Source organism: Filicampus tigris, chromosome 2 (genome assembly GCF_054856515.1).
Source record: "Filicampus tigris isolate MCC_2025a chromosome 2, RoL_Ftig_1.0, whole genome shotgun sequence".
In the NCBI taxonomy this organism is placed as follows: Eukaryota; Metazoa; Chordata; class Actinopteri; order Syngnathiformes; family Syngnathidae; genus Filicampus; species Filicampus tigris.
In genome coordinates this window covers 28,794,607-28,822,226 of record NC_141218.1, presented here as the reverse complement: position 1 = coordinate 28,822,226, position 27,620 = coordinate 28,794,607, and the positions used below count along the sequence as shown (strand labels likewise).

Here is a 27,620-nt window from a genome sequence, read left to right as displayed (position 1 = left end):
TAAAAGCTGAACACAATTACATGCCACTTGAACTGCTTTAATAACACAGTTAAGGTGAAAAACGACATTGAATAAACTGCCTTGTCCAGGATTGAGGTGGTGATTGGATTACAATAATCCCATTTTTGACTTGGTTGAAATACATGTGCCAATTGTATGTCACAGATACTACAGGGGAAAATAACAACATACATGAGCATAAAAAGTCCTAAAAAATATTTACATAAGTAGGAAAAAATACAGGTGTAAATGACAAAAATAAAAAATTAATCCACCTAGTTGAACACAAAACCTTCGCGTCTTCTTCCTCTTCTGAACGGACCATGACACCACCGTGGTGGTCTTGCCACACGCATAGAAGCGAGTCCCAAGAGTTCACTTTACACGATCTTTCAAGGCTTCCAGAGCTTCAGGAGGCCATCTTCGCCATAGGTGGCGATGAGGTTCTGGTGGGGGTGATGGGCGATGCCGATCACATCCTTCTCGTGGACCTGAGAGTGAGGATGGAAGAAAAAAAAAAAAAAAAACAGAGAATGAATGCTTTCTGTCCCGCCAAAACCTCAAATACTTGGCCGCACATGCTTCGTACCGTCAGTGTTCTCTCCAGCTTGCCGGTGACGGTGCTAAAACAGTAGAGCACAAAGTCTTCGCCCACACAGTAGATCCACTCGCCGCGCGGTGATAACGTGCAGCACACAAAGTCGCCTCCTTCCCTCTTACCAGAACTGAAACTCCTCACGATCTGCAATGAATCCACAGTTGCGACATTTTAATGATGATGATGTTCAAATCTATTGGGTGTGGACACTAAAAAACAAACTAAGAACTTTTAAGAGGTCTGGAGAAATCGACAAAAGTAATATGGAACATTTGGGATTCAGGGGGTTGGGAAATCATCTAAATTGATGACAAAAATTCCTGTATTGAAACTATAATTAATAATAAAAATAAATAAAAAAGACATATTTGCGACACCCGGAACCAATGTTTGCCCAGTTCCGTGTTAACCTCACGGATATTTGTTGCTGACACAAAAAGGCGTACTTCCATAGAGCAATAGTAAAAAATAGAAAATATACCCAAGGTTTGAGGTTGCTTAAAAAAACTAAAAAATAAAAACTATCAACCGGGATGTGTGTGTGTGTGTGTGTGTGTGTGTGTGTGTGTGGAAAGGGGGGGGGGGTTGTTGGGAGCAAATACCCGGGTATTCGATGGGATTATCGATAGTATATCGATAGTATAGGCCTAGACTGATGAAGTGCTGAAGTGGAAGCTTTGATTTCCAAGACTACAAATCCGTGCAAGCGCAACAGTGACATCTAGTGTATCTTTATAGCACAACACCCACTGACTTGCTCAATCAGGCTGGGCGGCGTTCAAAACTGTGAAAATTGAGTGTGTGCATCCGTGCGTGTGTGTGTGTTTGCGTGTATACGTCTGTGCCATCCGTGTGCCAGTGTGTGTCTTTACGCCTCTGTGTTAAAATGACGTGTGTGTGTGTGTGTGTGTGTGCGTGTCTGGGTGTGTGTGTGTGTGGGTGTGTGTATTTATGTGTGTGTAACCGTGGGTGCATATGCATTTATACGTTAATGTGTACGTCTGCATATCAGTCAGTCGGTTTGCATGTACCGGCGTCCATGTGTGCATCTGTCTGTTTGTATCAAGGTTATTATAATTAACGAATACTAATGAAATAACTGAAACTAAAATTGAAAAAACAGTTTCATTCAAGAAATAAAAAGAAAAATGAACTGAACTTATAGTATATTTATAAAACTAACAATAATTACAGTGAAAACATCCTTTCTTTTCATCTTTGTCAATTAATATCATACATGAGCTTTTGGGGTTCATTTCAAATGTATTTATTTTGTTATTGCTATATATCCATACAGAAGAAGGAAGGTCACACTTTACTTTACTACACAATACTTGGTGACTGTTTTTTTTTTTTTTTTTAAATCTTGCACTCTATAAATAGTCCATATAAAAAAAAAACTAAAACTTTTAAACATGCTCAAAAAAATAATTCTAACTAACTGAATTTAAAAATCAAGTCAGAAGAAAATGAAAACTAAAGATAATGAAAAAGTTACAGCCATGATCTGTATACGCGCGTGTGGCTGTCGCTGTCTCTGTGTGTGCGTGTGCGTGTGCGTGTGTACCTGTCCCTGCATGTTCATGATGACCACAGTGTTGGAGCGGTTGCACACCACAAAGTGTTCCGGGTTCTTGGGCAGCAGGAGGACGTTGTTGACAGTAATGTCGGTGCCGGCAGACGAACCCAGTGGCTTGAAGGTGCTGCTGCACTCGGTTGTCTTCACGTTCCACACCTGAGGTACACAAGAAGAAGCGATACATTTTTTTTTTTTTTTTTTTTTCCAAACACACACAGACACACACACATCAAACGACACATGATGGGTGGCGTGCGCACTTTGACCGTGCCATCAGAAGATGCGCTAACGATGTGGTGGCCGTCAGGGGTGAACGTGGCCTCGTTGACAAATGACGAGTGGCCACGGAATTCCTTCAGGGACTTGCCTGACTTCAGCCCGTGGATCCTGACCACAAAAAAACAAAACAAAAAAAACCCCCCACAGTTACCACTGTTATAGTATCATGACTAGAATGCATTTTATGTACAAAATTACCATTAAATATGACATACATGCGGTACATTGGTGTATGTATTAAAAGCAGTAAATATGGTATATTAGGAATACAGAAAGTAAATATGATATAAATGTTAGATTTGAAGTGCATAATCTGATATATTGTGTAAATATAGAGCATTAAACGTGATGTTAACCACGATCCATCAGGTGTACGGAAACATTAAATATGACATGAATATGCAAGATTACAGGTGCACACAAAGAGAATGGGAATATGTCACATTCAAGTTTTATACACATTAAATATGATTTAAACATGATACATTTAAAGTATATAGGATTTAAATATGGCACATTAGATGTGTACAGACAATAAATATGCTACATTAGATGTATAGAACAAAATATGCAGCATTGGTGTATCGATATAGACAAATGTGATGTACATGTAGAGCAGAATGTATCAATCATTTTTTATTCCAGACTCAAGGTCCACTTCATGTATGATACAGAAAAGTCTTCTTACCTGATTGTCTGGTCAAAGGAGGCGCTGAGGATCTGGCTGCTGTCCTTGCAAAAAGTGAGGCAGGTGACTCCTTTACTGTGCGCCCGTTCGAACCTCCTTAAACACTGGCCGCTCTGGATCTTCCACACCTGACGCAAAAGGAATCTCAGCCAACAACACACGCACGCACGCACCAAAAGGCAAACAAAACACACCTTGATCTTGCCGTCTTGGGCGCCAGTGGCCAACATCTCTGTGTCTCGACTGAAGCTCATGCACAAGACGGCGTCGTCCATCATCATCATGTTATCCTGAGCCTGGTACTTGAGATCCTAAAAGACACACAACAGTAGTGACACATGAGGTGAAAATGAATTGCGTTTTAAAATGGACTACAAATCATTTCCCATACATCTATATTGACCAATCTACGTGAACTTGGACAACAATCCAAAAAGTCACAAAGGTTAGGAACATGATCTTAATTCTGAATTTTTAGCTGCTAATATTCACAGGGCTCAAAATTCAAACAATAAAAATGACAACATCTTCACTTTTTTTTCCCCCTTAGGCCTTTTTGTCAATTCAAAGCACTGTAAATCTTCAAATATGACATTGCTACTGTTTAACTCTGGCAAACGTGTTTTGCAGCCCCTTTAAGAGGTGAGGGGGAGAGAGAGTGAGTGAGTGAGGAGGCAGTAGCGTTCACAAAGTATCACAACTAGGGATGTTCCGATCAGGTTTTATGACACCGATACCGATCATGCATGAGTGAGATCGGCCGATACCGATTCTGATCACATGGAATACCTGCATATTTTTCCATTTATTTATGGTGACTGCTATAATGCAATATTATCTGAAAAAAAAAAAACAGCCATATTATTTTGGTAAAAATCTATATATATTTTCAAAAGCTTGAAGAAATACGACACCGTTGCTGGCACAATACAACAATTACTCAAAGATAATTGAAAAACCAACTTTTAGTAACACAGTTTTTAACAGATCAAAAGAATCAGCAGTCTCAAAAGACTTCATTATGCAAAAAGTCAAATAAATAACATGCCACCTAAACATTGCATGGTTCAGAATATAATCAAAGTAGAAAAAATAGTCACATGCAGGCTTAACTCGAATAAACTGTTCAATGAGTTCCTAAATTGAAACGACTCAGGAACATTATTGTCGTGTGCATAGACAAACTATCTTGTGCATTTGTCAACGAGAAAAAAGTAACGCATCATGCATAACGCAGCGCGCGGGCAAAAAAACTCCCTTGTTTAGACTCAACATCGACACAGGACTGACATCCGAGCTTGTAAAACTTCAACAGGATAATAGGCCTTCTTTTAGGAAACTTTCGATGCCACAACACACTCTCCGCTGGAGCTACGTCTGTGAAGTATTTGCGTCCCGGTATCGCGTAGCTAGCGAGGCTCGAAGTGGGCGAGCAGACGGCGGAATCCGGTGCCTTCCACCACCGAGAATGGTTGGTCATCAAGTTTGATAAATGTCATTATTTTCCTGGTTATTTGCATTGCCTTTTGCCTGTCGCGCTGACGTGGGTTTGAGTTGGTCAGCATGGGCTGCGTTAGCTACCGTTTGATTGTTGCTGCTGCTTCAATGCAGCGAGCCTCCTAAACTCACCCTAGTCTTCCAATTGCTTGTTCTTCAAATGTCGGATTAAGTTGGTTGTGTTGAAACGTGTGGCCATGCTCCCCGCATGAGCTGCGGGTGATCGGATTCTTTGATCGGCAATAAAAGGCTTTGATCGAATATGCCGATCGCGTCATTTTTCACGAAAATCGGCCGATCATTATCGGTGCCCGATCGATCGGAGCATACCCCATCACAACAAAACCACATTTATCCTCCCAATGTCCAAAGCAAAAATATTCATTAACAAAAACATTCTTGCCACTATTGAACAGTCCGCCATCATGATATGCTGCAGGTTAAATTGCCCCGTTTAAGGTTTTTCAGCGTGGGGGCAGGATTATGTAATTAACCACGATGTGACCTCAGAATTAAGACAAGACAAAGGGGCTCGCTCACAGACCCACTTTGGGTAAATTGGATAAAGACGGTGCACATGACTGCAACAATTGTCACAGACAAGTTTCCTGAGTCCTTTCCTTTCATTTGTGTTTATTTTATTCAAGTGCAGTACATTCTCATGTTTGAGGTTGAATTTATGTAACCCACATGTTTGGAATAAATGGGTCATATTTTCTCATTTCCTACTGTTGCTGACTATTGTTCTGGTTTGAACAGTAGCACTTGATCAAGCTGCTTCTAACATTTTACACTCAAAAATAAAAACCTGTATCATTCCTGCTGACATCGTAACAGATCAACATCGGTGTCGGACAGTACTCTAGGCGGAACTATTGGTATCGTATTGGAAGTGAAGTTGCATCGGGACACTCCTACACACATGTCATTTCACTTTTGTTACAACTTCTTTACATGCACGGAGCGGTGTTTTCTTTTACCTTTCTGATTTTGCCCGTGGTGAAGTTCCACACCTCGATGAAGCCGTCCACAGAACCAGTCACCAAGTACTGGCCGTCAGGGGAGAACCTGGAACATTCCACGTGGGATTTTTGGCCAAACTGTAAAAGAAAGTTGACGCTGTTAGACATTTGAGCCTGACTTAGACATTAATCCAAGGAGGTCTTTGGCACAATAAAAGTCCGCCATTACTTTGATGAGCTTGCTGAGCTGCGTGGGGAAACGTTCCTCTTCGACATCTTTGACGGCCGCTTTGCCCCTGAACAAGTCGATGGTCATCCCAGGGGGAAGGAGACCCTGATGCTGCTGCCACTTGAGCGACTGATCACAAAAACAAACAGTCACATCGGATGTATAAGGAAATACAATGAAAAGTAGGGCTGAACAATTTTGGAAAATAATCTCATTGAACATTTCCTCAATATTATGGCTGCCATTCAATATGCAACTATTTTTTTGATGGTCTTCTTATTTTTTTTTCAACAAACAAAAGAAACAAATCAATCAATCTGCATTTTATCCAACACTAAGAGCTATTATGCATAATTTAACTAGTCGGACACTTTAGGTAAATCAAACGTTCCAATGTAAACAAAATATTCAAATTTGGACACCAATCAAAATATATTCTCTCAGTAACTGCAGCAGCACAACAAGTGCAAAATGAGTATGGCACGGTCAGTAAGAAAGATAGTTCAGAAAAGTTCTTCTACTTCTGTTTATGCTCAGCAAACAGTCCACAATATATATAATAAATAAACAAGTGGGGAGGGACAAGTGTATTAATAGTTGTACATTAATAATTGCTTAATTTTTTTTAAATTTTTTTACTTATTTGCAGTAGAGCTGGGTCCCTCTGAGGACTACTGAAAAACACGTCATGTTGCTGGAGGTTTGCGAAGCACTGTATGATTCATCCTGTGCAGCGGACGCTTTGATGCAAAAGGCTCACCTGGCCCAGCAGAGCCATCAGACGGGACGGCGGCACCACGCTGACCTCTCCTGCCAAAGCCTGAGCGATAGCTGCCCGACGCTTCTCCTTGCTGCTGCCATCTGGATATGCCTGCAAATCAACTCATTAGAATCGCACTTAATGATCCACGAATATGAGGATTAATACGGCAATGACATGACGCATCTGCCTAACCTCACGGGGATCAAAGTAGGAGCGAGCCAGCAGGTTCTCCAGGTGGATGTACCTCTCCGGCTGGGTCTGCTTCAACATGATCATTGGGTCCGTTTGCCTGAGGAGGGAACGCGCCGCACCCAACTCTCTCAGCTCTATGAGCTCCAGCACAACCTGTACACAACAGACATACGCAAACGTCACTGCCGTGCTTCCGGCCACAGGCAACGATAAAACCGCAAATGCTAGCCCGTTGCCAATCTGTCTGGCCTACAAGGTTCAAATTTGGTAGCAATCAGACAAAATCTGGAGGACAAGCTAGCTTTTGACAGACGCCTGGAAATGCCCAAAATGACAACAGGGTTTTCCCTGCATTCAAAATTGCGAGGTGGCCACCCCCAGCTAATCGTGTGCCCGCCTCCAGTCAGGGCGATTGATATTGCTCAACACAGCGCGATTGATGTCCCTCTGCGGAAACAACGTTCAACAGCGTTCGCCACTATGGAGGCGCTATATCAGGCCTGGCCAACCCACGACTCGCGAGGCGCATGCGGCTCTTAAAGCCCTTTTCACTGTGACCTTGCAGCGCGCCGCTGTCAATCCCATTCATGTGTACGTGGTGAGGGGCGGCACCACAGATCGGAGCGTTGCTGGGCGGCGCTGCGCATACGTCTATCACGACGGCAAACCCCTCGGATTGAAACTTATTCTACTTTACGGTGGCACGGTCGTGCAGTCAGACTGTCTCCAATAGGAGTGGGGCTGGCAAGCAAATTACTGCCATTTTGGCGGATTTATTTACAAGTTACGGCATGAGGACAATGGAGGAAGCCTTGATAAATAAAGTGCATTTACTGTATTAACACTGAAAGATACAGCTTGCCTCCACTTGAATTTCTTTTTTAAAAATGAGCAAAGACTGGGCTTTCTTTTGTAACAATGAAATAGATTTTTTTTTCAAACCAATAGGAAAAGCCTCACTTTTTACTTCCTGGTCGGCTGATACATCAGCACTTCCAAATATGGGCACACTGTTGTGCGTATGATTAAGGGCTTGTTTGAACACGGCGATTGAACAGATGACAGATGACATACGGCAAGCGACGTACCAGCTACGTGCATCTCACGCATGCACTTTGACACAAATGAGATTGAGGGGAAAAAAAACGTTGAGTAGTGTTGCCTACCAAGTTCACTTTCAAAATGGGAGGGGGAAATTAAAATCTGAGCATAATAATTCATATGAATTTCAATACAGGACGTTTTGACACAGTTTTTGTTGACTCTAATGGCAACCCCACTGAAAAAAAACAAAAAACAAAAACAGAAAAGCAACACCAGCACAAATACATAGCAAAGCTAGTTTATCTTGTGAGCTCATATGCTGGTCTATTTTATGTGCGCCCATATGTATAATGTGGCTCTTTGCAGTAACACTTTAAAAATTGTGGCTCTAGTTTTAAAAAATGAATGCTTTGATGTGGTAACAGTAATTCTTATTGGAACTCTTAACTTAAAGTATGTTCCCTGTAAAAGAGAGTGATTTCGTTGAATTTAAAGAAAACATGCACTTCATGGCGCATGGTCAGCATGGGACCACCTCTGCCTCAATCTGAGCCAGGAAAAACCCAGGACTAAAATGGCCCTTTCAAATCAAAATGTCTGTCTTGCTTTGTCTTTTTGGGCATAGCTTCTCAAGACTTTTTGTGGGTCTACTCAAAATACACATGCCAACTTAATTTTATGTTGTTTAGTGAATCCATGTGGCTGCATTTAAAAAAAAAAAGCATGCTTGAGCACAACTGATCCTCAAATGCCTGCTTCAAACCAAAATGGCAGACTTCCGGTGTCTCTATTCAGTCATGGCTTCTTGAGACTTTTCTGTGGGTCTGCTTATTGGAGACATGCCTACCAAATTTCACATTGCTTGGTGAACGGGCTAGAAGTTTCTTTTTGAAGAAGACCCTTGAAATGGCCCAAATGCCCAAAAAATGGCCATTTCAAACCGTAAAATGTTTAAATTTACATTCAGTTACCATCAAATTTGAATAAAACTGTAAAAAATAAAACTTTTTGGCATGGCTTCTTGAGATTTTTTAGTGGATCTACTAATGCCAACGAGATTCCATGTTGCCCAGTGAAACGGGCTTGAGGGGCTGAATTTTCAGAAAATGCCTGTCAAAATGATAGACTTCTTGAGATTCTTTATGTTTACCCATGATAGACACACCTACCAAATTTCGTGTTGCTAAGTGAATGTGGCTTTAGGGCCTGAATTTTTAATAGGCATCAATGGCCAAAATGGTCGTGTTGAGACAAAATGGCAGGCTTCCTGAATTTTTTCACAGGCATGTGTTTGAGTCAGGTTCCTAAGTCAAATTTCAAATTGAAATCAAGCTTCTTTAGATCAAAGTTTAGGCATATGTGGGTCGTGTTTTGCACCAATTAACCCAAAGCACTTGCTATACCGGCCTTTCATTAGACTGTGTAGTGTACCTAATATTGTGGCCCAGAGAGAGGGACAAAAATAAAGTGAGCTGACCTGCTCATAAAGGTCTACAAGGGTCTTGTCGGGCAGCTTTAGGGACTGGATGGCCTGGAGGACAGTGTCCCAATGGCCGCTGTTGATGTCTGCCACAAAGCTCTCGATGCTGTCCACCGTGTTTAGCGACACGGTGGTCTCCTCCTGGAGGGTTGCCAGCGACCTGTGCAGGTTGTTCTCCTTCAGGTATTGCATGATGAGTCGAATCACGCTGAAAGTGACATAGGTTGGTCAATCTTACAGCGAAAAAACTACCTTAGCTCAAGAGCCACCTTTGTTTTTTAAAAAGGACAGATGAGCCCAGGTCATGTAAAAAAAATAGAAAGATGTTTAAAAAAAAAAAAAGGTCATAACCATAACTAAAAAATTGGTGTATGTAAAGTTGTTTTTCTTTCTAAAAACGTATTTTACAATTACAGTGCTGTCTTCACTTGCATGTTTAATTTGCTCGGTTATCATACTCGTAGCTGAAACAATCTTTCCCCATTAAAATGAATGGAAAGGCCATTAATCCGTTCCACCCAAAATTTTTGTGACGTTTTCAATGAGAAAATAGCACTCCAGAGGATTTTACTTTGTCAAAAAACAAATTAATAAACAACAGAATTTAATAGGATGTAGGAAATTAATCAGTTTGTGCATCATTATAATTTATGATATTCTACAAAAACTTTTAAATCTGCACTTGCTTTGATTTTTGGAAATATTTATGTCATTTAAATGTCTCTGCTGTTGTTCCATAATGATGTGACATTTTGAGCTGCAGTAAGTACTGGTGTACCACTGCCATTATTAGATCAATCAGAAAGAGAAAAAGGTGTTAACTACAGCAATCACAATGGGAAATAAATGTATTGGTTTTTGATGTGACAGAAATGTCACCCACCCGTATTCAGAATAAAGTTGAATAACAAAACTGCAATTTACTGAAAAGTGGATTTTCCCACTCATTTATCACTGTGATATGTAGACTCGTGACTTCATTCATGTTTGGGTGTATCCTGGCGTCACACTAATAAGCCGTCGTAGTTTGTGCAGCATGCCTCGGGAATACAGGCTAGTTATGAATGATGCGATGATGAGCCCCAGTCAATGACACACTTTTAGCAGTGAATTAAACGGTAGTTTGACAAAAAATATATAACAAATACAAAAAGAAAACACTCTAAAAAGGGGCAGGAGCTCACACTGAAATAATTGGCTAGTGGCCAACCCGAATCTAGCTTCTAATGTCATTCACTTGGCCACACCCCTTAAAGGCACACATTCAACACACAAATACGACAGATGAGGCTTAATGAAACCGGTTGATTTCTTTACATTCACTTTTGTAGTGTTTTTACACAGCGCAGTGCATCTTTTCTTGCACAAGATGTAACAATACATTGTGTTGTTATTGAGGTCTGCATCAGATTCATGCATTTCAACCAATTTCAGTGGTGAAAATTGGTTTGATATACGAGTAAAATTACTCGCGAGCTTCAACGGAACAAGATGTCAAAAGTAAAGTTCCACTGTATTTGACAATAATACAAGGATCCACTAGTACTTCTACTAGTTTTACCGTAATATTTTTACACAAATACACGTGCTACTGCGGTACAGTCTGAAGAGTATTTGCCACGGCTGCTTAAATTCAATGTGCATAACCGAAACTTCAGTGTAGACGTATTTCTACATCCCTAGTGCCTGGTTTCACGGTTCGAACTTTAACTACAATGGGACCCGCGATGCAAAGAATTTTGACAACTGTGTGCTAAAATATATCCTAGGACTGGTAACTCCTTTGACGACAACTTGAGCGGGTCTAGCTTAGCCCGGACCACTCATGCTAACTTAGCTTGAGAGTAGCGTTGCATGCGAGGACATTTGAATGAAAGTAAAGCCAACCGATAAAAATTGAGGTTTTTATGCTTCGTGAGGAAAAATGCAAAATGACAAGAGCTCTTTACTCACTCTGCCGATTCAATTTCCAGAGACATGTTTAGTTTTGTTTTGAAGTAATTCAACAAGAAACTAACTGCTAGCAGAAACTGATAACCCGGAAGTGAACCTCAAGCCTTCTTCTTCTTTTGGTGTTTAATGGCGGTTTGTAAATAGCTTACCGCCTACCGCTGGTAGTTTGCGGTAGTGCAGCGGAAGATTTCGATCAGGGGTGTCCAAACGTTTTGCAAAGAAGGCCAGATTCGGTGAGGTGAAAATGTGGGGGTCCAACCATTTAGCCTGAAATTCTTTTGTACATGGCACACCAATAAATCCAAGCACATTTTAGCAAACCAGTCTGCCTTTCGTTTTTTACTTTTTGAAATTACATTTCCAGATTCTTAAACATGTCTTTTGGTTCATTTGAAACACGACGTCCATCCATTCATCCATTATCGATATCGCTTATCCTCACAAGGAGCCTATCCCAGCTGTAGGCGGGGGACACCCTGAATTGGTTACCAGCCAATCACAGGGCACACAGAGACAAACAATCACACACACTCACACTTAGGGGCAATTTAGAGAGTCCAATCAACTAACCATGCATGTTCTTTGGGAATGTGGGAGGAAACCGGAATACCCGGAGAAAACCCATGCAGGCACGGGGAGAACATGCTCCACACACAGGGAGGCCAGAGCCGGGATCGAACCCACAACCTCTGAACTGTGAGGCGGACGTGCTAACCAGTCGACCACCTGAAACATGACGTATCAGTGGCAATTAAATGTTCCCTGAAGTTTTGGATTTAAAAACGGAGAAATAAATAACAGTATTCACCAGTGCAAATTACATTTCAAACATAAGTAACAACTGGAAATTAAATGTTTTTTAACTTTTTAATTCATTCATTCATTCATTCATTCTCCATACCGCTTATCCTCACAAGGGTCGCGGGGCGTGCTGGAGCCTATCCCAGCTGTCTTTGGGCAGTAGGCAGGGGACACCCTGAATTGGTTGCCAGCCAGCGAAAAGTGAAAATCCACATATAATTGATGTCCATAGAAAAGGCATTATGACTTTTTTTTTCTCACAAAGTCCAAAATTCCCAAAATGATTATAAACCTCCATTATACATCCCTCCCCCTCAAATGGGCCTCCGAAAAAAAAACCTAAAGGAAAAAAAAAACTCAACAAATAACTGAATCTGCGAGGGCCAAGTCACAAGTATGCGGGGGGTGCACTGTAGTTTAAATGAATCAAGGGGCGAATCAGATTGTGGTCTTCAGGTTCCCTTTAGCTTCACACACCTTGTGACAACGAACAGGCCACTGGTGCAACAGAAGGTGTCCAAGGACTGGGAGAGTTTGGTCACAAAACACAGTAAAGGCGCTCTAGGAGTGTTTCAAGAACAGACTCTTTTGCAAGAGGTATTATTTTTTATTATTAAAGGAATCTTTTGTTCATTTATTATTATTATGTGAACCCTGAAGGCTTGTGACTTGGCACTGGCAGATTCACTTATTTGTTGATTTTTGTTTTCAATGTGAGAGGCTGACGAGCATGAAACCGGAAGTGCGACTTCATTAGATGAACGACGAACGTTCAATGGGGAAAGTGTAGTCAGAAACTGACTCATGAAGCGATATTTGAATTTATCTGAGGGGATCCCGGTGTTTGAAGAGGAAGAGGATGTTGTTGGCATAATGTATGTTGGAGCATACATGTATGAGCCAGATGATCAGAATGACGAAAATGTTGTGCCGGACATGGAGTGGAGACGAGAGTCATGAGACCCACTGACAGAATTACTAGGCTACGATTATTATCCTAGAATTATTGTTTGAAATTCGATGCTGTGCCTTGCTGTAAATTACGCACGATGAGATTACCTATTTTATATGTTGATTCCATATCATCAACAAAGTCATCCCAGCTCACGCGTAGCATGTTGGCTCCCTCCTTTTTTCCTTCGCCCCCCCCCCCCTTTTTGTGCCACGGGTTGAAATTAGTCATAGACCGATGCCGATTATTAGTAGTCAAGGAGGCCGATAACCGATATTTGAAGCCGATATTCACTTGTAGAAAAAAGGGGTAAAATGGTGAAAAATAAAAACTCTTGATTTAGATTAAATGTCTTTAAGCACATGTTTATTAAAGTGGGAATCAACCCAAACATATTTTTTTTACAGAATATGTTCCCAGCAGGCCCACTAGTTGAAAAGCGGCATTCTGGTTAATATTGCATTTGTGGAATATGAGTTAATTAAGCAGTCACCCCTCTTTAGCCATCTCAGGGGGCAGCCATTTTGTCACTTCTGTCGACTGAAGATGACATCACAACTACTCAGGGCTCAGGTAACGACCAATCACGGCTCAGCTTCAGAAAACAGGTCAGCCGTGATCGTTACCTGAGCCCTGAGTAAGTTGTGATGTCATTTTCAATTCATGAATCCTTCCTTGCCATTTGCAAGCGTTTTTTGTTACAATTTGGTCCCTGGCTTTGTTTTCGCCAGCCTCTTCTGTTCCTAATTTTACTTTGCGTTTGTAATAAAAGATTTTTTGTATTCTACGATTTTGTCCTCTTCTGCATTTCTGGGATCCACACTCTCCATTGTCGGCTTTAGTCGGACACTTGACAGTCACGTTGGCACTTCAGGAGTGGAGGCCCTGGTTAGAGGGCTCGGAAATACCCTTCCTCATTTGGACTAACCACAAGAATCTCTCATACCTACAGTTCGTCTGAGGTCTCAACCCTTGTCAACCCGCTGGACTCAGCAGATTCAACTTCCCTTTATCCAACCGCTCCGGTTCAAGGAAACTTAAGGCCGATGCGCTCTTCCACCTTAAGTACAGAGGATCCGAATCTGATCCTCACCCCTGCCTGCTTTGTGGGCGTGGCAACATGGGAAATTGAGTCCAAAGTCAGAGAACGTGACGTTTCACTTCCGTGTTGTCGCTCGCCAGGATCTCACTTTGAAAAAACGATTACTTTGTCGAATATATGAAATAGAAATGATTTTTTTGTCGTGCATTATTTTTTGCATGATGTTCAATTACTGTACTTAGACTTCATTTGGTATTTTGTGACATTACTTCACTCTTGAGCTTCAAAAGAAAATACCAGAAAGAGATGTGTTCAAGCTACACTTTATTATATGGTTCACTCCATGAGAAATTATTCAACAGGAAACCGATCCACAGTCCCCAAAAAACATCATGCCGTTGATAGAATCTGAGGATATGATACGTTTTGATGCCTTCAAAGATTTGCCAACTTTGTTATGGGACAGTGCCGCTGACACTGATAATGATAGATTGATGGATTGATTCTTTATTCATCTAGCAGGTAAAAAAAATCACTTCACTCATTACCAATTTACAGTGCAAATGTTTTACTGGAACTCTGTTAAGAGAGACCTATTATTTTTGTTGGAATGCAAGTCTTCGGCAGTGCAAAAACACAGACACAGGGTGGATGAAGGTGAACAGGATAAGGAGCGCCATAGCGATGTTGACCTAGGCACACATGAAGGGGGAAATCACATCAAAGGTGTGTGTTGACAGATGCTGTATGCGTACCTACAGTATACCTGTATAACCGGAAACGGTTAATTGACAGAACATTTGTCACCAGGTTTCAGCAAACATGAGGAATTAGATTTTGTTTGGTATTGTTTAGCAATTAATTCACACGAGAAGTCTTTGTAATCACCAACCTTTTTGTAACTGATTCAGTTAGTGGTTTGGTAATTACTAGGGTTGTCCCCGATCACGTGATTTTCAGCTGATGAACGATCGTTTTTTTATTATTTTCTGAACATTTAAAAGGTCACAAAGCTACAAACTAATCCAAATGTGCAAATATATTGCCAAATAGTACAGTAGTCTCTTAGTTTTATATAACACAGTAGTGTGACTTTTTTTTTTACCCGGCCGGCGCGATGTAGTTACTAGTTTGTGTGCCCCACACACTCAACAGGCATGTCATGTCACTCTCCTCCGCTGCGGACAGCAGCAAGACAGAGCGGCGAGTTTGTCTTCATAGCCTGTTTGAAGTGAGAGGCAAACCAAAAGGATACTCCGTAAATAAGTCCTCCTCGCAAAACCGCATCAAAGAATTGAGAGAGCGACAGAAAGGTTAGCAATTGTGACGCTCCAAACCACATACATGACTGTAAATTAATTGGTGAGAAGCGAGCTTGTTCCTCACTGGTTGCATTTAACGAGGTTATAAGTCAATAGCGTCGTTAGTAGACGAGAGGAGTCACGCACGTACCCAACATACGGAGCTGCCTGGACTATTCATTTTAGCCTGCACAAGCTTTTAAATAACGACGTAAATGTATTGTTTACCATTAAATCAAACGTGTCAAACTGAGAAATCCCTCATTCTATGGTAATGCTTATATGGGCCATTCAACCAAATTGGTGCCATTTGCACGCCCAGGCAATAACATGAAAATACATTTTTTATAAAGCGTCCAGCACATTGATATGTACTGTAGTGTGTTTGAAGTTACCATTCAATTAGTGTAAATGTCATGGCTAAATCCCACTAAGAGTTTCAGTACAAAAAACTGACATGATAAAACAAGTTCTGAGATGAAGCAATACACTTTGTGTTGTTCAATATGCGTATCATCAAATTTTGTGCTTAAAATAAAAGAGGCAAAAATATCAAACTTTGAGTTTGAGTATTACAAAAAGAAAGTGGCACTGATTTGGTGGAATGGTCTATATATAACAACATATAACATATACACGATGTATGTATAGTTGTATATTTAGAAAATCGGATGCACACTTTTTTTTCCTTAATGCATTACCGGGACTCGAATCGGTATCGGATCGGGGTATCAGATCTCAAAGTCAAAAGACTCGGACCTGAAAAAATGAAAAGTGATCGGGACAACCTTATTGTTTACCAAAGTAAAAGATGTTTGCAAATGAAAATATAGTCAGTCTGCTTTCATTGTAGACAACAGAAATCAGAATGAGGGACTGAAATCAGAGGATTTGGACAAATTTAAGTTGGCTGTAAACGATTACTCGATTCTTAAAGTGGTTGTTGATTATTGTGATGATCGATTAGTTGTCGAGTAATTGATTAATTTTGACACCTTTACACACTAATACATTTAATATACATATATATATATATATATATATATATATATATATATATATATATATATATATATATATATATATATATATATATATATATATACTATATATACTGTATATATATATAGTAGGTTATGGTTTTTATAATTGTGATTTGATAGTGGTGGTATTGAGAGACAAATGCACAGTGGCTGTGCAGCAACCATACTCCTTTAAGCCCGTATCCCACTGAGCGGCAAACATTTGCGAGTGTTTGCGGGGATAGCAGATACTGACTATTCTTCAGGGTTCGTTCAAGGTTGCAAAGAGGGTCACCAATGGTCACTGGCAGTTAAAAAAAAAAAAAAACATAACTGTTGGCGAACGTCTGACGAACATTTGGCATACGTTTGCCCTCCCCCCCAAAAAATCAACATTTTCTATAATACATAAATAAACATCAGCTTGTACTCACATATAAAGGATCACCATCCAGAAGTGATTCCACCACATCAAAGCAGGCGTACTGCAGTGAAGAGAAGGCTGCCGCAAGAGTAACGATGAGGCCGTACACTTTCCCAAAGTGACACGGTGGGAACCTACACCAAGAAAGAATCAGAGCTGCAATTGTTCAGACTTGTTTTCAGCTCTGGAGTTTCAGGACTCGAACTGGCCCACTTTAGTTCACAGTGTTTTAATGAAGACATATAGTAAGTGCCATAGCTGGGCACTTGACCCTTTTTTGCCGGTTCAGCCGCGACCCTCCACCCTTGACCTGGGTACCCTTCCGGCCGCGACCCTCCGGCCATATTCATAAACACTGTCGGCCCTCGCCCCGTTCCGCATGAACTCCACCTTGATGTGCCGGCGTCATCCTTGAGTGCTGCGCGCAGCTTGACTATAAGTGGACACAAGTTGTTTTGAAACAGTTACGTTCCAAGTCGGGGGGCGTCGCTTCAAAAAGACAGCGACAACAGCGAGGGTTGACAATGTAAGTATTTCAAAATACCGTGTCAAGAACGTGATGGTTTACTTCTGGGAGTTCATCGCGAGCGAAGAATATAGCTGAATCCATTGTTTACGTTTTTACAATCCGCCCCCGGCCAAGAGATTTCCGGTTGGATTTTCCTAACCACGAGAAATGGTGACTATGGCCGCCGATGGTATGGAAGCCAAGGGTTTTACATCTTATGCATGCGCAGAAGGTACTTTAATGGTCAGCGTCGCTGTCTGTCATTGCGGTGTATTCCTCCAGCGTGACGTGCTGATAGACGGCCGGACGCTGTCACTGTTGGCCAATGTAGGCCTTAACACTTGTGACTGATATATCTCCTTAAATATGGTTGGGTTTTCAGAGTAAGGTTTCAAACTCGGGTTAGGGGATAAAATTGGAGTTTCATAATTACGTTTTTAAACTAGGTTTACAGTTTGAAATTCGTGTTTTAAAGTGGCATTAGGGTTTCAAATTAGCCACCAATTTCATATTTTTGATATGAGTCAAAAATGTAAATATGAAAAGTCAGGCAATTTTTTATAATTTTTTGTGCTAAATTTAAAAACAATGAGTCAAAAATGTAAATATGAAAAGTCAGGCAATTTTTTATAATTTTTTGTGCTAAATTTAAAAACAATAATTCATATTTTCATGTTTTTGTTTTTCAATTGCTAATTGAAAGTAGAAAGAATGAACAATACAGGGAATTTCACATTACAATACTGTATTATACCTTATGAACAATCAAAATATATAACAGATATCATAAGAGATAGTATGGCTGCTAAGATGCAGTTAGTGTATGTATCTTCACATCGACCTTCTGAAGTACTTCTGTTGAGTATAACTTTGAATAAGTATACTCACGCCAAACTGATGAAGGCTGCAAGAGTGCCATACAGGAAGGCACGAGTGATCACTTGCACGACGAAGGTGAAGTACTGGAGTGGCAACACAGGGATTGCGGCGCAAATGGAGAACACCAGAGCCATGAGCGACGACAAGAAAAGAGAAAGAACTGTGGACTTCAGTTCTGCATCCCTTGCGCTCATTCCTACACAACAATGGGTGGGAAGAGTCAGTGAAGGCCAACAAAACTATACAGTATATAGTGTTCAATATATGATTCTTTTTTACATCTTGTGATTTTATTCACATATTTAGTGACGATTACCGGTTGAGAAAATGGATGGATGGATGATGTAAGGCAAGGCATATACAACACATTTCATACACCAGGTAACTCAGTGTGCTTCACACAATGAAAAGTACATCATTTAAAAGCATTCATAAACAAACCAGTTCAAGGCATTTAACAATCAAAAGAGTCAAAGGCTAGGTTCGCACCACTGGCAAATGCGGCCCTTATCGGATGTTTTTGCCCATATGCTGATTTTTTGAACGGCTCAATTCAGATTTTTTTCTCAAATCTGACCCGGGTTGCTTTCATATGTGGTCCCAAATTGGATACGTATCCGATTTTTTTACAATGCGACCGTGGTCTGAACGGCCAGGTCGCATAGATCCGACATTGACGTCATCCGGAGCCCAAAATGCGCTGTGCGCAGGCAGAGGGAAAGTGCTGGCAGCAGGGAATCAAATCTGCAAAGTTGTTTTGAGTAACACTATTGACTTCATATTTGACTTTAATTTAATCCCACTTGAAACATGAAGCATAAAGTGGACATTTATGGTGATTGTACTAATTCAGGCACGGTTCAGATCGATTCATTTTTTTGAAAGCCTCCACTGCACACATTCACAGCATGTGGGCTTCTGCCATAACATTTCACGAGTGGTGAGTCTGCTGTTTTTGAACATGGTGTTTGTTATGGACAATCCATGACAAGCACAAAAGTCCAATAACAGAACACCGCTCGGGTTCTATCCGTAAATCTTCAACTAAAATCATGACATATACTGTACAGTATGTCTGCATACTGCGTATAAAACTCTACCATCCTGTAACCTCCGCAGAAATTCTGGCAGGGGGGGGGGGGGGGGAGTCCTTTGCCATAATTCACCACTCCACTAAGCCTTTTTTAATTGGAATGCAATGAAGATAATATTTATTTTTTTATTACCTGTATCCTGGTATTTGCGCTTCAGTCTGTCCATGATGAGCCCATTCCAGGGAGCACACAACAACGCACCCAGTTGGGTGAAAGCAAAAGCATTGATGTACCGGCTCACTGCAAATATATTGGAGTAAAGATGAGGCATATGGTAACAATAAGCTTACTAATATTTGACTGTCTAATCTTTAAAGTTGAACACAAGGGGTCCTATTTTCCTGCTGAGCGCAACTTGGACGCAAAGCGCTGTCTACATGTGCACATGGGTGGAATTTATTTCTTTTGGTATTTTCCTAGACCAGCACAGGTAGAACAGGGTGTTTTTGCGCTGTTGTGGCAGTAGTGGGAGGGAACGCAGCCGACTTCCAACCAATCGAAACGTCTCACATTATTATTCCCTTTGAATTTAGCGCAGAGAGAGCCGCACGGTCTATATGGCATGTAGATGTATGGGGACTCGTGAAGGAATTGTGAAAAGATTTCCACTTGCGGAAGATGGCTGCTGTGGTGGGCGCTTGGAGACTTCTGCGGAGCTCAGTATGTCTGCCCCTCGCCTCGATCAAATCCACCAAAATCGGATTACTCTACCTGCTTTTAGCTAGTCTAAAATGTAGTCTACTTTTGCTCTCCATATTGTCAGATGCGTTGCAATAGAATACGCCGGGATTCAAGGCGTTGCGCAGTCTACAATATTCAAAAGCACGCTAAACTATTTTTGACCCGTCACACGCCCGTTTTTACGCCACGTACAGTCTTTCTGTCACCAAATTTTTCGGTACTCCTGGGGCTGGCCGGGGGCCAGCTCCGTCCGGCGGACTGCCCACGATAAACTGGACTTGTCCCGGGAAAGATGCACCCGTTTTTACGCAGAGCGGACAGGCGCCTGTCTATGAAAATAGGCCCCCAGATGTTAATATCTTACGTAAATGGTAAATGGCTGAATGCAATTACACAGTGCTTTATCTACACCGTATGGTGCCCAAAGTACTTTACAAATTCTCACATCCACCCATTCACGCACACATTCATACACTAGTCAGTCTTTTCAAACTGCAATATTGTTTCCTGCCAGACAAAAAAAAAATCACATTTCCAATGAGGGTTTGTAAAGAAAAACTGAATAAAACAGTAAACCAGTTCAACCATTCAACGTTTTTCTTCAACTAATGATGATGATCTATTTTCAAACTGTTATCCTGTCATCTTCAAGACAGGAGACAGTGTGAAAAAAGTTTGCAATCTTTTCATTTCCAAGTCTGTGCCTGAGTTGTACCGAGTGAGGGCTCTCCATCAGTTAGCAACTGCAGTGTGGGGTGAAGGGTGCCGATGAACAGATAAAGTCGTAGTTGGATCACCGACAACCAGATGAGGCAAAAAAAGAAGAATCTGGACAGTATGCATTCGCGGAAAGTTTTCTCTGAGAGGAAGGAGAATGCACACATTTAAGTAGTGACCCCACTGAGTGAAATATTATGAATTGTTGATGGTAACATTTTTATACACACCTGGTTTTACAGGTTCCTCCTGGGCAGATGGCATTTGATCTGTTGCCGTCTGAGGGCCATCATTCACAGTCTCTTCTGACTTTCTTAATTTGCCACAGGAAAACCTGAGGTCAAAGATTACAGCAAAGGTGAGTGAAAGGTGCAATGTGCAGTGGACCCTCTGAAGTCAAAACTGCCATTTAGCCATAAAGTCTGATTAGCTGAAAGCACTTATCTTCATCTGCGCATTTGTCACTGCATTTTGGATGAGTACATTATTTTTTAAGATCTATTTTATGGTGGTTAACTTCCTTTTAAGTTCATACGACAGTTCAAGTTAAACCCTGTGCAGCTCTTCTCTCTTCAAAATGAAACCACAATTTTGTTTTTGACAGTCCTTTAAAAAACATTAAGTTGTTGTTCCGAAAGGGACTGAGGCTCCACTACTATGCCATATTCATGTCTTATTCATTTGCTGTACTCTTAAGTGCAAATCGTCACTGTCTGATGAATGCCTACTTGTGATTTGTCCTTGCCTTTTTGTATTTTCCAATTAAAAAAAAAATATATAAATAATAATAATCTTAATAATAATAATAAAATATATATAAATATGTTTGGTAATGGCGTGTTGGCGATGATGCCTATATCCAGTTGGTATTCGTTGGTAAACGACAAATACATAACATTATTCTGTCTCTCTTCCTTTAGCCCCACCCCATTTTCCTGTGGCTGTGTTCAAATTCTCAGGCCGAAGGCCACATTTTTCGGCCGCATCATGTCACTTCCAGCGCAACTCGACCGCATGCGGTTTCCAAATTCTAGAAAAACAATTTGCAGGCTGGGTCTTCAAAAGCTCCTCCTCATTAGCCTCTGTAGAGCGCATAAACCCGCGGCAAATTTGCACAGGCTTAATGTGAATTTGGACACCACGTGTGGTCAAGTCACACCGCAAGTGACGTCATGCGGCGGAAAATGCAGCCTTCGGAAGAACCAGTCTGTGAATTTCGACACAGCCTGTATGTGAATCTGTGTTGTGCAGGTTTGGAGGTAGATAGGTTGGAGAAGGGACCCAGCTACATGCAATCATCAGCTGCATTCTTAAGTCTGTCCTGAACTCCATTTTGTTGCCGGAGCAACGTACGTACACTCTCACTTTGTCAGTCGCATCCAGATCACTTTACTAAATGTGTGTTTGTTAATTGTTTCCCTCTAAGAGTTACGGCAATTGTATCCTCCCCTGTACTCCTGCCTTGTTTGCCTCGTTGCTGCCTGCCATTGCTACTGCCTCTGTGGACCTCCCGATACCATGCCCAGAACTGTCTGCTCTTGGGTCCTCGCACCAGACCCTAACACAGAATATCTAAAAATAGTCGTTTATGTTGTGTTTTTTTAATTTTTTTCATGAAATACGTTGATGCATTTTTACTCATTATAGATTTGCATTGCTCCTAAAAGTCAAAATGTGACATTTGTGACAGTTTTCACCAGATGGCCATGGTATGCGAATGTTGTTGGAATGTTTGTGTTAGGATTTTTACCCATATGTGTATTGAGGAGGCAGCGGGTAGGGGATTGAGGCTCTGGGAAGCAGGAAGACGGTCCTGATCACGTGAAGGATGCTGCAGGTAGCCATAAACAGAAAACTGGCCTTGAGAGAGATGCCAGACTCATATAGAAACTGTAGGAGTAAAGCTCATGATCAGTATATAAGATGGTGTTAGATGAACGCTGCCTTGAAATAAAGACAACAATTGAACTGAGTGTCACCTTGATGATGAGGAAGATAATGGAAGAAGAATTAAAGGCCCCGCTTAAGAAAGTGATGATGGTGGAACGATGAGTGCCGAAGAGATTTGCCACCTTTAGGAGAAGAAATTCAATGGATTAGTGTATTAAGACTGTGATGCAATAATGTGGCAAATAATGGAAAACACATCAGGTCAAAACAGGACTGAATCAATTGACCATTTGCTAAGATGCACCCGGAGACACAGACTGGAGTAGTATACAGTATATAACAGGCTCTGCCCAGGGATGGAAGGCCATTTTGTTTTTTCCCCTTTTTCCAAAAACACCTTAAAGCGGAAGTCAACCCAAACATATTTTTTTCAAGAATATGTTCCCAGCAGGCCCACTCGTTGAAACACGGCAGTCTGATTAATTTTGCGTTTGTGGAATATACGTTAAGCAGCAAAATGCACTCGTTTTTAGCCATCTCCGGGGGCGGCCATTTTGTCTTCTGAAAATGACACAAAATGTCACAACTGCTCACAACGACCAATCGCAGCTCAGATTCAGAAAACAGGTAAGCCGTGGGTTGACTTCCGCTTTAAATAACAACAATAATAATAATATATTTTATTTATAGGCACCTTTCTGAGTACTCAAGGACACCATGCAAAGAAAATAAAACCTTCGAGCAGCTATAATGGGCCCTTGAAATCCTGGTCACGTTGGGCCACTGGCACATAGGACACTAACCCTTAAATATGAAAGTGTTTGCCAGGCCTGATGTGTGCGCAACGTTTCATGACTTTTTGCCCAGCTTTAGATGCTCCAAAGCAGCAGCATTTTTCTTTGCAAACAGCATAATAAGCCACGGTGACAGCGACGAAAAAAAGTCTTTCAATAACTTTTCATTTTCAACATCTATAGATGAAACACCCAAAGTTTGAAGAAGGAGGAGGAGATTGTTAAACTGTGACCTCTATAAAAGGGCGTAGATCTAGGTGAAATGTACAAAGGAGAATGCTTTGTTAAAAATTGCAGTGGGCACAACTGAGCCATTTATTGAAAAGAAGAAGACCGCAAGGAAGCAATGCTTGGTTTAAAGAACTGAAAAAAATTGTATACCATTTTACAAATGTATCTATCTCATGCACAGCCAATCGGAGTGATTGTCACTGACACCACCTTGCAGACTGCCGTTCGTGTCTCATTCATTCAATTCATATAGCACCATGACACAAAATATATGACTTTGCCATAATTCTAAACACTACTTTTTAATTTAGATTTGTTCTCACTTCCACCATGAATGTGCTAAACAAAATTCTGGACACGTATGCATTCTACTTTATGAAACCATGACTGAGGACCGCACAACAAACAATGACCTCCCTGCCATGTTAACATAGGCATATCACTGAGTAGGTGAGTAGTAATTAATTAATAATTTAGCTTTTTTTTTCAAACATGTCACCCATACAAATGGGTATCTGATCAGTCCGGCCTGGGAGGGAGTGCCCAGCTCTGACCAAATGTACATCCACTACTGTTATTGTTGCTGAAATTATGTCAATGTCAGGAGTGATGTACCTGAAGATAAATACCCATTTCTTTTAAAATTCCACTTGTTGTTATTAATACATTTTTTGGGGGAAGGGGCAGTATCCTTAGCATTATAAATCAAATGAATATATAAATAAAAATAATGGAATAACCCAATTATATGCATTGTTTTGACCCAATTTGTTGTGTTCGTTTAACCCTTAAAGTTGGGTCAAAACTGAATAACCCAATTTTTTGGTTCAAATTGACCCAAGTCTGGGTCGGTCTTTTTTTAACACAACAATTGGGTCAAATTTAACCCCAAAATAGTTATTTTTGACCCAACTCTTTTTAGAGTGCACTATTCACTTGGGAAGAACATTCGTCAGCCCGTCTGTTATCGAGTTTAGTTTGGTGAGTTTGGCTTTGCAATGGCTTGCTACATTAGCGTCTTTGTTGCTATTATTAGCTGTGGCTTTAGTCGCGGTTGGTTATTTTGCATTTATGTGGTAGGCTTGGAATGCTTCTTTGCTAAGCAAAGTCCTTCTTACAAAGAAGGCATATCACTCTGCCTTTATCAATAGTGCCGTCAGGGCGTTTTTTTTTTTTTTAATTTACCATTATCGGACCAACAACTCTCACATGCTCATCCATTTTCACGTCTTCTCTCTGCTCCTGAACTTGCCCTCCCACCTACAATAGGAGCCTATCAGGTTATGCCAAACATAATGACAGGCAATCAGTGTCCATTTCAGGGTGTGACACTGACCATTGTTTTTTACACCCCATGCATCAAGATGAATCTCATCAAACCAGTAAAGTTAGAGATTAAAATATAGATTGTGATTAGAAAAATTAACGCTTTAACTCTGACTGTAATTAATTGATCGCAATTAAAGCATTAATTTGACACCCCTAGGAAAGATGTACATTTGCCCGTTGGTTGATTTATTTTTTTGTTATTGTTCTTGGTAGTGGTGTTTTTAACCAGAAATGGAAGAAATAAAGTGCTGGTTAGTAATTAATTTTGCAATACAAAATAAGAAAGACAAAAGATCTTTGGTATTTCAAAATTAAATCTTGATTTGTGCATTTGTGTACAATTGTACAGTAATTGCAGGGCACCAACCTGTATGTTGGTAATCAAAAATATCTTGCCAGCCACAGCCAAGCAGGCGAGTGATGGGAAAAGCAGAGTGGCCAAGGCTGATGGAGAAACACAAAAATTAGAAACCCGCTTGTCATTCTTTTAATATTCTGTCTTTGTATTCTATTTTTGTGTTGAAAATGAGGCTACAAACCCATACACAAATTTACCTGGAGATGAGAATGCCAACATCAAGGTACCCATGCTGTAAAGACATCTGGTGTAACGAAAAGACACTTTAGGAATCGTCATCATGCCATTGTATTAGAGTGCAGCAGAGGGGACCGTTTTCTCATTCATTTGTGCAACAACTCATGAATTATGACCTGCTTCAAAAAACTACTGGCAAAAAAATGATCAAATGTTATCGAAACATTTGAATTATGTTTTTGTTTCATGCTGTATTCCTTCAGTTTTCATGTAAGACCTAGTAAGAGGTTGAAATTAATGTTGACTAAACTAGACAATACTTTATGCACAAAATGGGACCTGTATGACTGTTATCAAAGAGCACTCACATTCCCAAAATCCGTACGACGAACGTTCCAAAGCGGTCTAAGATGAAACCAGTTAGAAGCGTGAGCAAGTTATTCATGACAGATGCAATAGTGAAGACCAGAGATAACTGTTCATCCTGTCCCCTGCAATCTGACACAGACAAACACATGGTGGTGAAGAAAAGTGAGATTTAGACAATTTAGAATTTTAGCCACTCTTGTACATTTCTACAATATTTTCTCAGTGATTCTGAATTCCAAGAGGTGGGTATTTTACAAAATGTTACCGGTTCGTCATTCGCCATCCGTCAGCGGCCAGGGTACACGTCTTTCATTCATCCGTCCGTCATTTTTCGTGACGAACTGAATTGTAATCGTCAAGTCAGTCCGTCAGTTAAGTCTGTCAGTTAGTCCTTCAGAAACCTGTTGCTCCATCAGTCAGTCAGCCCCCCCCCCCCCCAAAAAAGCAAAAGAAAACGGGCGTTGACAGACTAGGATGAAAACGCATTCGTCAGTCCGTCAATTTTAAGAAGTGTCCCGTCACTCATCAGCAAAATGGGTGTCCATAAGTGAATTTTCTAGTCTTGCACCCGGACCAACTCGGCATCTTGACAGAATGCCCACCTCTGCTGAATTCAAGGTCAGAACTAAGAAGAGCGAACTGACCTAAAACCTGCGAGCCATTGATTCCTGTGGCGTTGACACAATAGGAACTGAAGAAACCCTGCGTTTTGAGGATGAAAACAAGCGAGGCCCACCCAAAAATGATTCCTGCAAAACAAAGACACTCCACCACACCTGTGAATAAGGTGAGAACTTGTCGCATCCCATAGCGTTTCGGACACAGCAACATCATCTCAGCTCCTCACTTCACTGTCAAAACAGGAGACAAAAAAATATATCAGCACCTATTCGTTTTCGATCAACGTTCATAAATCACAGAATAAAATGCAAAAAATCATCGTACATTAGCACGGGTAAAACGCTCTAATTGGAAGTCTTTTCCGCATGAAATTAAAACTTTTAACGTTCCAGTATCCCGAAGACATTGCTATCTATAGAACAAGCCGGGGGATTTACATCACTACCTGGAAACTTGCACGGGCATGTGATACACGGTTAAAAACCTGAGTTCCTGGAGATTTGAATGATGCCCAACATTTTAAGATGCAATCATAACTTAAAGGCTCAGCGAGCACTTAAATCGTTTACACTCGTAAACAAACAACGGATACAAAACTCACCATTTCAGCCACAAACATTTCCAAGACAATGTCATAATCCATCAAAAATGGTCATATTGCATCACCAAATGTCCAGTAAAAGTATCTCAGGAAAATAGTTACACACCTTATTGATTTGCAGTTGTTGCAAATGGTGAAGATGTTTCCAATGCAGGGACAAGGGTGAGCTCTGCATGAGGCTGCCAAGAAATTGAAATCGCAAGCCAGGAGTTCACTGTGGCAGAAAATGACGTATGGCAAGCCAGAAACTTTTCTAAGTTTCCAACGATGCCGAGTTGGTCCGGGTGCAAGACTAGAAAATTCAGCCCGGCTTCTGGCTGTGTTTATTTTGTCTTTTGTGCACAAATAAAAAGTAGCAATGTATAATTTTTTTTTCTCCAAAACTTATTTCCCGCTGCTGTAATTAAAAACTCCATAAGAACTGTCAATGAATACATGCATTTATTTCATTTATGTAACTTTTACTTATCCAGGTATGGTATTTGCAATGCTGACCAGGCTACAGACAGCAGATTAAAACATGGCAAAATAAAAGCAAATACATATACTCATATATGCTACAAAT

At 40.8% G+C, this 27,620-nt stretch overlaps 2 protein-coding genes across 4 annotated transcripts; both read right to left on the bottom strand.

Moving 5' to 3' along the window:
• Nucleotides 1-16: 16 nt before the first annotated feature.
• Nucleotides 17-11,386, bottom strand: smu1a (SMU1 DNA replication regulator and spliceosomal factor a). Its single transcript, XM_086017866.1, has 12 exons — nucleotides 11,265-11,386; nucleotides 9,309-9,519; nucleotides 6,788-6,940; nucleotides 6,593-6,703; nucleotides 5,833-5,961; nucleotides 5,622-5,741; nucleotides 3,339-3,455; nucleotides 3,145-3,272; nucleotides 2,438-2,564; nucleotides 2,166-2,333; nucleotides 590-742; nucleotides 17-491 (listed from the first exon to the last, which is right to left on the bottom strand). Exons 1-12 carry the CDS (start codon nucleotides 11,288-11,290, stop codon nucleotides 393-395), a joined length of 1,542 nt encoding a protein of 513 aa, XP_085873992.1. The 5' UTR covers nucleotides 11,291-11,386; the 3' UTR covers nucleotides 17-392.
• Nucleotides 11,387-14,451: 3,065 nt separating this feature from the next.
• On the bottom strand, nucleotides 14,452-27,322 carry slc43a3b (solute carrier family 43 member 3b). Of its 3 annotated transcripts, none has more exons than XM_086022699.1 (13): nucleotides 27,162-27,322; nucleotides 26,478-26,684; nucleotides 25,833-25,962; nucleotides 25,485-25,531; nucleotides 25,297-25,373; nucleotides 22,665-22,757; nucleotides 22,436-22,575; nucleotides 20,916-21,019; nucleotides 20,684-20,827; nucleotides 19,420-19,527; nucleotides 18,203-18,389; nucleotides 16,817-16,940; nucleotides 14,452-14,751 (listed from the first exon to the last, which is right to left on the bottom strand). In XM_086022699.1, exons 2-13 carry the CDS (start codon nucleotides 26,665-26,667, stop codon nucleotides 14,656-14,658), a joined length of 1,440 nt encoding a protein of 479 aa, XP_085878825.1. In that variant the 5' UTR covers nucleotides 26,668-26,684; nucleotides 27,162-27,322; the 3' UTR covers nucleotides 14,452-14,655. The 3 variants fall into 3 exon arrangements, with proteins under 3 accessions (XP_085878825.1, XP_085878835.1, XP_085878843.1); XM_086022709.1 differs by having other exon boundaries at nucleotides 25,833-25,869; XM_086022717.1 differs by lacking the exon at nucleotides 27,162-27,322 and having other exon boundaries at nucleotides 25,833-25,955; nucleotides 26,478-26,559.
• Between the last annotated feature and the right edge of the window lie 298 nt (nucleotides 27,323-27,620).

Bases quoted from the DNA above. Each gene is read 5' to 3' on its own strand.
- smu1a (XM_086017866.1), bottom strand. From the start codon at position 11,290: ATGTCTCTGGAAATTGAATCGGCAGA. The intron at 5,962-6,592 runs GTGAGCCTTTTG...TTTTGTGATCAG, and splicing joins TGATGGCTCTGCTGGGCCAG to TCGCTCAAGTGGCAGCAGCA. The intron at 5,742-5,832 runs GTAATGGCGGAC...TTTCTTTTACAG, and splicing joins AGCTCAGCAAGCTCATCAAA to TTTGGCCAAAAATCCCACGT.
- slc43a3b (XM_086022699.1), bottom strand. From the start codon at position 26,667: ATGATGTTGCTGTGTCCGAAACGCTATGGGATGCGACAAGTTCTCACC. The intron at 25,532-25,832 runs GTGAGTGCTCTT...TCGTTACACCAG, and splicing joins GTCGTACGGATTTTGGGAAT to ATGTCTTTACAGCATGGGTA. The intron at 18,390-19,419 runs GTAATAAAAAAA...ATTGTTGTGTAG, and splicing joins GCGCAAATACCAGGATACAG to GAATGAGCGCAAGGGATGCA.